This window comes from Oratosquilla oratoria, chromosome 17 (genome assembly GCF_046742065.1).
Source record: "Oratosquilla oratoria isolate Oo_2021 chromosome 17, ASM4674206v1, whole genome shotgun sequence".
Classification (NCBI taxonomy): domain Eukaryota; kingdom Metazoa; phylum Arthropoda; class Malacostraca; order Stomatopoda; family Squillidae; genus Oratosquilla; species Oratosquilla oratoria.
The window spans coordinates 18154836-18164588 of NC_134793.1; the positions used below are offsets into that span (position 1 = coordinate 18154836).

General features: G+C 40.3%; 1 protein-coding gene across 2 annotated transcripts; it reads left to right on the forward strand.

The window, feature by feature from the left end:
• The first annotated feature begins 1067 nt into the window (after nucleotides 1-1067).
• LOC143034455 (zinc finger MYM-type protein 1-like) lies at nucleotides 1068-4951 on the forward strand. Of its 2 annotated transcripts, none has more exons than XM_076200531.1 (3): nucleotides 1068-1314; nucleotides 2114-2253; nucleotides 2382-4951. In XM_076200531.1, exon 3 carries the CDS (start codon nucleotides 3170-3172, stop codon nucleotides 4772-4774), a length of 1605 nt encoding a protein of 534 aa, XP_076056646.1. In that variant the 5' UTR covers nucleotides 1068-1314; nucleotides 2114-2253; nucleotides 2382-3169; the 3' UTR covers nucleotides 4775-4951. The 2 variants fall into 2 exon arrangements, with proteins under 2 accessions (XP_076056646.1, XP_076056647.1); XM_076200532.1 differs by lacking the exon at nucleotides 1068-1314 and adding an exon at nucleotides 1418-1532.
• The last annotated feature ends 4802 nt before the right edge of the window (nucleotides 4952-9753 follow it).

Genomic DNA, 9753 nt, shown 5'->3' on the forward strand with positions numbered 1-9753 from the left:
ACAACCTCGACCAGGTTCCTCGCCATCGCTGGCGACTCGGTCCGATTCCCATCAGATTGTCCGTGACGTCACACTCAGATCCTACGATCGCGTGGGACCTCGACAGAGTTTTGTCGACATCCCCACAATCACCACAAAAACCTTTGGTCGTGCCTACACACACACACACACACACACACACACACACACACACACACACACACACACACACACAAAATGGCGGGAATTGCATGAGTTCAAAGGTATTCAACCTGATCTGGAATCAGAGTGCCAACCCTCGGGGATGCTACCTCATTCTACAAGTGAATAATTTTAATGTTTTTATTCGTCCCATGCCTGCGTCAACATCTATGCATATAACATACTATGTATATTTTCTGCACTAGCCCCCACCTTCATAAGACATTTGTCGCTGATTTCTGGATTTTTGTCTAAAGAGAATCTTCACCGCGTGGTACCAGTACCAATGTCCTGTCTAGTAGTGTCTGGGTGGGTTTAAACCACGTAAGGAGTACCGTTACGTACATTTACGTCACAAGAAAACGAGGAATTTTTCTTCGATTTCCCAAAAAGTTGGTCAGTTAGGCACTTGGTGTATGAGGCTTGTGATATCATTTTGCTGCCGCCAAGTGATTCTATTTAGATTAAGGAAGTGACCGAGATAGTCTTGTGGACATTTTGCCTGTTTCCTTTGTACTTTTATTTCGTGGTGTCGCCAAGCGATTTTATTCAGCTGAGGGGGAACCTGTGTGTCGAGATCGAATATTAGGTCCGAAATTGGTCCAAGAGTAGTCCAAAAATAGTCTCTTAAGGGTACTTTTTGCTTCTTGTCCGAACAGTAGTCCATAAGAAAGGAGTCCAGTTTCAGTTCCAAGGTCGGGGTCTCCGTCGGTGGGTTGTCACGATCTTGTCCAAATCCGGTGCAGCCGTCCTCTCTTCTCCTCCTCCTCTTCCGCTGCCCCGCATATATACTGTACATACATACATACATACATACATACATACATACATACATACATACATACATACACACATACATATATATAATACATGGATACATACAGGGCCGTTTCTAGCTATAGGCGGTATAGGCGATTGCCTAGGGCCCCCAACCTGCCAGGGGGCCCCCGGCCGGCCCAATGGCTAGGTAACGCTACCTCAAATATGAGCCTGTGCCTCTCCCGCCCGCCGACGCAAATAAAACAACACGCCTCTCGCAGTGTTTGTTATTGTTTGAAATGTTTTGATCGTCTGCTAAAAATACTATCTTGTTAAAAATCACCTACATCTTATTTATTCTAAAGACATAATATGGTAAGCATTAATTGGCTTTATTTATTCATTTATGTGTTCACTAAGCTAGGGCTTATGGCTACAGATGTTATTAATTGTTGATTACAAACCCCTTTTTGGCCATTAGCTTACTATTCTTTGTCCAATTGTTTGGCTTTATTTGTCACTGGAATTGGCATAACCAGCGTTCTTGTTTACTCTTTGGTCGCTTCATGCTTAGCTTCTAATAGTGTAAATTTGTAAGTTTGTGTGTTCTGTGACTGTAAGTTGGAATTCCTTTTATTATATTTGTATGCACAATAGGAAATGTTTGTATTCTATGGAATGTTTACCTTTTCCACCTTTTTCAATATTCAATGTTCATATATGTTCATATGTTCAAGTTTGTTTATTTTGTATCGATATTTTATCCAATCTCTTATCAATTTATTCGCTTATTTCTTTATCATCAAAATTATGATTATTTATTTTCTCACTTCACCTACCTAATGAAAAAAACACTTGATGGCAGGACCGAGGTTAGCTCAAAAGGAAGTGACAGAAATACATGAATTCTATTCCGTTTGTCGTTTGGTCCGTTTCTCTAGTTCTATATAATATTAAGATAACCACAGGCTCAACAATCACCCATCTGTTCACCTTTCAGGTCTACCCGAATTTCGTGTATGTAGAATTATTTTTATTAAGGGGTATTTAAAAGGTTTGCACTTTACAGATATCTGTGTTAGGCCTACACTAATGAAAATAATCATATTTATTCTACTCGAATATCGTGTATGTAAAATTGATTCCATGTATTTATAAGGTTTTCACTTAACAGATTTCTGTGCTAGGCCTACATTAGACTCTAAGACTCGCCAATCATCATTCCCGTAATGGCATCAAAACGAATTTATCTCAGCGGAACAGAGAAACGAAAGAAAAAGAAATTTGACGAAGAAAAATGGTAAAAAGAAAAAGGTAATTCATTATCGTACATTTAATAATTTAAAGAAACATATTAAAGTTTGGTTTTATTATGTTTTCTGAATGGTGAGTATTATTTTAGACTAACGCCTAATCATCTAAGGAAATTTGTAATTTTGCAGGATCAATTCTAAAATATATTGGAGCTCCAGATAGCAAGCCAGAGGAATATTCTGAACTTCCTGAATAGGATGCTCCAGTGCCATCACATTAATCAGGATCTGTCCAGGAAGCTGTACTGCCACCAAGACCACCACATTCCCCAGAACCACAGAAGACATCATCTACTTCTGAGCAGCCTCCCATTTATTCTAAACCACTAGATCCTGCTAACTGGCCAACCATTCTGTCTGATGCATTTAGAACGGATGCAGTAGGTAGAGGGCCATTTCAGATTAGTTCTGATTTCACATTTCCCAAAAAAAGAAGACGGAAGAAGTTTTCATTATCATTATTTTTGTAGAACATTGGTTAATGGAGAAAAGATGAAGTGGACTTGGCTTATCTACTCCAAAAAAAAAAAAAAAAAAAAAAATGCTCTCTATTGCTTTTGTTGTAAATTATTGTCAACCAAAGAACAAAAGTTAGTGACAGAAGGACTGACAGACTGTAAAAACATAGGCACACTTTTGAAAAGTCATGAAAGCAGTCCAGCACACATAGCGCACATGGCAACCTGGAAAGATTACAACTCCGTTTGCAAACTGGAAAGACAATACACCAAGCTGAAAGAACACTATTGGAGGCTGAAAAGAGGAGCTGGAGAGATGTCCTGACTCGCTTAATTGCCATTATCCAATCCTTAGCCGAGAGAAATCTTGCATTTAGAGGTTCATCAAACACGTTACACCAGCAGAATAATGGGAATTTTCTAAAAGAGGTGGAGCTGCTTGCTAAATTTGATCCTGTCATGAAGCAGCACATTGAGCGTGTTGAGAGTGGCCAGTTCAGTCATTCCAGCTACCTTGGAAATATCATCCAAAATGAACTTATTGCTTCAATCAGTACTAAAATAATGGACACAATGGTGACTGAAGTTAAACAGTCCAAATATTATTCAATTATTTTGGACTGTACTCCCGATGTAAGCCATCAAGAACAGATGTCAGTCGTCATAAGGACTGTCAAAATGGGTAAGAAACCAGAAATTAAGGAACATTTTATGGGGTTCCTTGTAGCTTCTGAAACAACAGGTCTTGGTTTGTCATCTCTAATTATAAAGCAACTGACGGAACTGAATATTCTCCTTGAAGATTGCAGAGGACAATCATATGATAATGGTGCCAACATGAAAGGGAGAAACAAAGGAGTTCAAGCCAGACTTCTTGAGAAGAACCCTCGTGCACTCTATGTTCCATGTGGAGCACATTCCCTAAAATTGATGATATCTGATGCAGCAACAGCTTCAATAGATGCCACTAGCTATTTCGACACTGTTCAGAAACTGTACAACCTATTTTCAGCCTCACCACAAAGATGGGCAATCCTAACAGATTATGTCACTGTTGCACTCAAGACCTGGAGTGACACAAGATGGGAGGGCCGTATTAATAGCATAGAAGCTGTGCGGTATCAGGCCTCTAATATAAGGGAAGCTTTGTTGAAGGTCAGGGAAGTGTCTGATCCTCTGACCAAGGTTGAAGCCCAAAGTCTGGCAGAAGAGGTGGGGTCATACCGATTTATCATTTGCACAGTCATATGGTATGACATTCTACACATTGTGAACCATGTCAGTAAGCTCCTGCAGTCTCCTAAAATGCAGCTTGATGTGGCAGTTGACCTCCTTACTAAAGCGAAAACATCTCTGACTAACTACAGAAGAATTGGATTCACTTCAGCTCAAGTCTCTGCTAAAGATATGTGTGAGGAAATGAATGTAGAGGCTGTACTCAAAGAAAAGAGATTAAGAAGTACAAAAAGACACTTTGCTTATGAGGCCGCAGATGAGCCCATTGCAGATGCAATGAAGAGGCTAGAAATAATATTCTTTAATGTTGTTGTTGACACTACCATTCAATCCTTAACTGATAGATTTAAAACTCTGAGTGAAGTAAGAGACCAATTTGGAGTGCTGCTCAATTTCCAGAAACTGGATGATCAGTCATTGAAAAACCAGTGTGACAAACTATGCAAGACATTAACCTCTGGAAATGAAAGTGACATTGATGGAAAGGAACTGGCTATGGAAGTTAAACACTTACCAAGTTTGCCCTCAGACGAAATGACTGCTCTTGAGCTCCTCACCTTTATCCACAAAAAACATTTTGAGGAATTGTATCCCAATCTGTGGGTTGCATTGAGAATTGCCTGTACTCTGCCTGTGACTGTGGCCTCAGCAGAGAGGAGCTTTTCGAAGCTGAAACTCATCAAGATCTATTTAAGATCATCTATGGGGCAGGAGCGACTCAGTGGTCTTGCAATAATCAGCATCAACCATGAAGTGGGGAAAGACGTGTTGTATGAAGACATCATTGATGATTTTTCTAGTAAAAAAGCCAGAAAGCAGAGATTTTGAGCCCAATACAATGCAGTTGGTGGTGGTTTGTATTCAGAGACTGTGATGTTAAGTTACTACTATTTTGGAGTGTGGTTTGTATTCAGAGACTGTGATGTTAAGTTACCAATATTTTGAAGTGTGGTTTGTATTCAGAGACTGTGATGTTAAGTTAAAATAAATGTTTAAATAAATAAATATGGTGTAATAGTTACTTGCATCCTTTAACACCATCAAAAGATATAGAAGTCGTTTGATTACTGTTTGGCAAACTTCACAGGTATAAATGAAATACCAATCTGTCTATCTCTCTAACTTTTGAGGGCCCCTAACTGCCTCTTGCCTAGGGCCCCCACGAAGCTAGAAACGGCCCTGATATATACACATAGTCCACATACGCACACACACTCGTGGCGCAGTTGGTAGAGTTCCCGGCTCCCACTACGGAGACCCGGGTTCGAATCCCGCCCAGGGCTGAAATAATTTCAGTATCGCTGCGCTGCGGGTTGTTACTCCAATTCTCGAGGGCGGAGAGTCGGGTGTGTGTGTGCGTGTAAGGTCACAGTATTACCCAAGATCGAGAGAATACAAGGTCTACTCAACAGCTATCCAGTATTTAGGTCGTTTGCGCATTGACGTCACTAGAAGTGCTTGGCCCAAAGACTATATAGGAAAGACGAGAAAGCGCACGGAGAGCCGCATCGTCCACATACATTTTACTGTGCGGCTCTCTCACTAGATGGCGTTTACGTCAATCACCAGTTTTAACTGCATCGTCTGTTTCTTTATTAAATATGTCAAAGATAAACCACAAGAACATTTTTCCAAAATGAAACCCCCATTTTAACGGTTGCAGAACATGAACTAGGTAAGTCTCCCAGAAACTCTGTGGTGCCTGTACGGTTTCTCTTTTACCTCACTTTTTTCCCTTACGTTTTCGCCCTGATCTCTGTGGGCGCCCCTTCAGATGACATCACAACATGCGCGCGAGCAGACCTTGTATTCTCTCGATCTTGGTATTACCCATAGATTGGTCATATACGAGGTCTGAGCTCTCTTCCGGGAGGTTAATAAATGTTGATCACGAGTCCGACACGTAATCCAAGACCACGGTGAATCACACGCACACACAGTCATAGACTCATCAACACACAAGCGCGCGCGCACACACACACAGCATCGCTGCATTGCGAGCCGGAACTCCAATTTTGGTGGCCAAGAGAGAGTGAGTGAGTGAGTGAGTGAGAGTGTGTGTGTGTGTGTGTGTGTGTGTGTGTGTGTGTGTGTGTGTGTGTGTGTGTGTGTGTGTGTGTGTGCGCGCGCGTTCAGAGCTCTCATCCGTGAGGTAATAGTTGCCGATCACGAGTCCAACACGTGATTCAGGACTGTGGTGAATCACAGGCACACTCGCACACACACACGCACACATGCACGCACACACACACACACAGGCACACTTGCACACACACACACACGCATGCGCGCACACACACACACACACACACACACACACACACACACACACACACACACACACACACACACACACAGGCACACACACACACACACACACGCACACACACACACACACACACGATGAACACACGTAGCGAGTTGGTGAGCGTCAGTGAAGTCCCCGTGCTTCTCCTTCAGTAGAGAAACTCATGTGCCCTTCGAAGGAATCATCCCGCTGGAGATGGGCGTGGGCGTCGTCTTAGGAGGGCGTGATGGCCCTCATTGTAATATGTATATATATATATATATATATATATATATATATATATATATATATATATATATATATATATATTCTCTCTTTAGTCTATTCATTTGAATGACTACGGTATTATTCTCCCAGTCTTTACGTAAATTAATTTGAATAAAAGGTTAAGTTATTTTAACATTTCATTTTCCCTTTGTGGTTCTCTTTATTCTCTTTCATTCCGTTTATACTCGTTAACTTCAGCACGTCTGTCGTGTACCGGCGTAAGGACTCGGGCTGTCGCCTGGCGATTTTATTCATAAGAGGAGAAAACTCTCACAAGGACTAAAACGACGTTTGGTCCCAGCAGTCTAACAGACTCCGACGAAGTCTGTTAGATTTCGACAGACTCTCAGTTAAGATAAGAAAAAAAAAAGCATCTTTGGAAAGAAAATTTTCGATATTTCGAAAAGAATCAGTGGTGACTTTAAAGAGTCTAAAAGACTTAGAGTACGACAGATCCCGTCGACAGACAGAGGCAGAGGCAGAGTCCAAAGTGCACCCCAGCCGTAAGAAAATGTCGACAATATGCAAGTAATTTTGCAGCACGCATCATGCGACATTTGTCACGCAACATTCGACACGCAATGCGTTTTTTTAGTGTGACGTGGACATTTCGTACGTGCAAATTAGTATAAAATGTGACTTACATATTTAATAACTTCCGCCCATTTTGAAAGTACGTATATATTTTCAGTTTCTACGAGATATATATTTATTTTATAGATAATTGGGCGTTGACTATTTACGAAACAGGTGAAGACTATATTTGCGAGTTGTACTGCAATATCTTCTCAGAAAAAATATGTCTAAGTATATATTTCAGATATACATATCAATATACATATTTGTATACACACGCATCAAATATATATATCCACACATACTCGTATATGTACATGCGCGCTTATTTACACTCCCTCAAGATTAGATCTGTTACTCACCAAAGAGCCAGACCTTTGCCCAATTGGAAAAAGTGACCATGTTACAATTGAATTTCAGCTGGTGGATGGAGAAATAGACCCAAGGAATGAATCACACAGGCAATGGAGACTGAATTTTAAGAAAGCAGTTTACTTGAGATTGAGAAAATTCTTTGAATAAACAGATTGGGAGGAATTCATGAATACCACAGGAATAAGGAGGAAACGGGGAATCTTTCTTGATATTAACAAACTAGGAGTAAACAGAAGCAAAAAAAAAAAGTAAGATTGCAAAAAAAAAAAATAATAATAATAATAATAAAGGCCAGGGATGTAGCTTGGGGAAAATGGAGAAAGAAAAGAAACAACAAAACAAAAGAAGCTTACAAACAAGCTAGGAATGGCTATACCAGAATTCGCAGGGAGGAAGAAAGCAATTTTAAGAGAGGTGTAGTAGATGAATGCAAATATGAACCAAAATTGTTTTACAGGTTCATAAATGGTACATTGAGACACAGGGAAGAAACCACCAAGTTAAAAGTAGATGGTGAGGTCTTTGAAGAGGCCTCAGCTCAGACATAAGTAATGAATGAAGGTTTCCAATCTGTCTTAACAAAAGAGAGCAACTTTTTGGAGAAAAGCGAGGGGATAATAAAAAAGACAGGTTTAGCAGATATAAATGTAGAAGTGAGGGAAATGCTCAATCTCCTGGGATCACTGGATGTGAAAAAAGCCTTAGGACCTGACAGGATCTCAAAATGGACACTTAAAAAATGTAGGGAAGAACTAGCGGACAAGATCCACAGTATTATTACTTGTTCATTGGAAGAAGGCATTGTGCCTCTTGATTGGAAAAGGGCAAACGCGGTGCCAATTCACAAAGGTGGAAACAAGGAAACAACACTAAATTATAGGCTAGTATCACTAACCAGCACAATAGTGAAATTATGTGAAACATTGTGAAAGATCGATGGACCAAATATTTTGAAAAGATGAACATTTTGGCTTCAGATCTGGAAGGCCACGTGTGTCGAATCTTTAAAGCTTTTACTCGAGAGTGATTGGTGTGTTACAAGACGGAAAGGAGTGGGTGGACCTAGAGAAAGTATTTGATAAAGTACCTCACAGTCGACTTATGTGGAAATTGGAGCATGTTGGAGGACTGAGAGGAAAATACTTTTTGAAGGAAAGATACATGAGGACAGTAAGAACATAAGAATGAAGGAGAATGCAAGAGACCATCAGGCCTGCACTAAGCAGTTCCATGTCCATTACCAGCAGTAGTAAAAGACAAATTGTCAAGTTGGAGAGCAGTAACGATCGGAGTTCCACAAGGTTCAGTGTTTGCACCAATGATGTTTTTTGTCTACGTTAATGACATGATGGAAGGAACAGCAGGGTATGCCAACATGTCCACAGATAATGCAGAGATCATGAGAAGAATGAAAAACGGGGAGGACGGTAGAATATTGCAAAAAGATCTAGATCCTAATTTTGCATGGAGCCAAAAATGGGAAATGAAACTTAATACCAAAAAATGCAAATTACTCGACATGGGTAATAACGGCGAAAGGCCATCCTTCAACAATACCTTGGGAAGTGAACACATTACAAAACCAAAAGAGGAGAGTTTTTTTTAGAGTATTGATAACAGACAACCTATCACCTGACAGGCATATCAGCATGATTATGGTAGAGACATATCAGCAGGATTTTGGGAGAGAAGGTGAATAAAAAAAACTCATCGAAACCCTGATACGACCAAGACTGGAATATTCGTCAGAGTGGAGGACATAGATAAGATTGAGAGAATACAAAGGGCAGCAATCAAACTGGTCACCAGCCTGCCAGGCAAACCATATGAGGAGACTAAAAACACTGGGTCTACCAACTTTGAAACATCGAAGAGAAAGAGGTGACAGGATTACAGTGTTCAGGTCACTAAAGGGGATAGATTGCAGTGATAGAAGAGATCTGATTAAAGATGGGAGGGATAAAGGCCATGGTAGTAAATTAAAGAAGACCACATTTCGAAACTATGTGAAGAAATACAGTTTTCCATATAAATATATATGTGGAATAGCTTAGGTGATATAGCCCAAGTTCAAACAATACACGGGTTCAAATCTAAATTTGATAATTGGAAACCAAAGATATACATTAAATTGGAACCGGACATGAATTTGAGTCTAGGATGTTGGAAAATTAGAAAATAGGAGATAGGACCCTACGAGCGTTGTCCCTTTCCTGTATACTACAATTAGGTAAATACAAACACACACACTCACTCTCTCTCTCTCTCTATATCTCTCTCT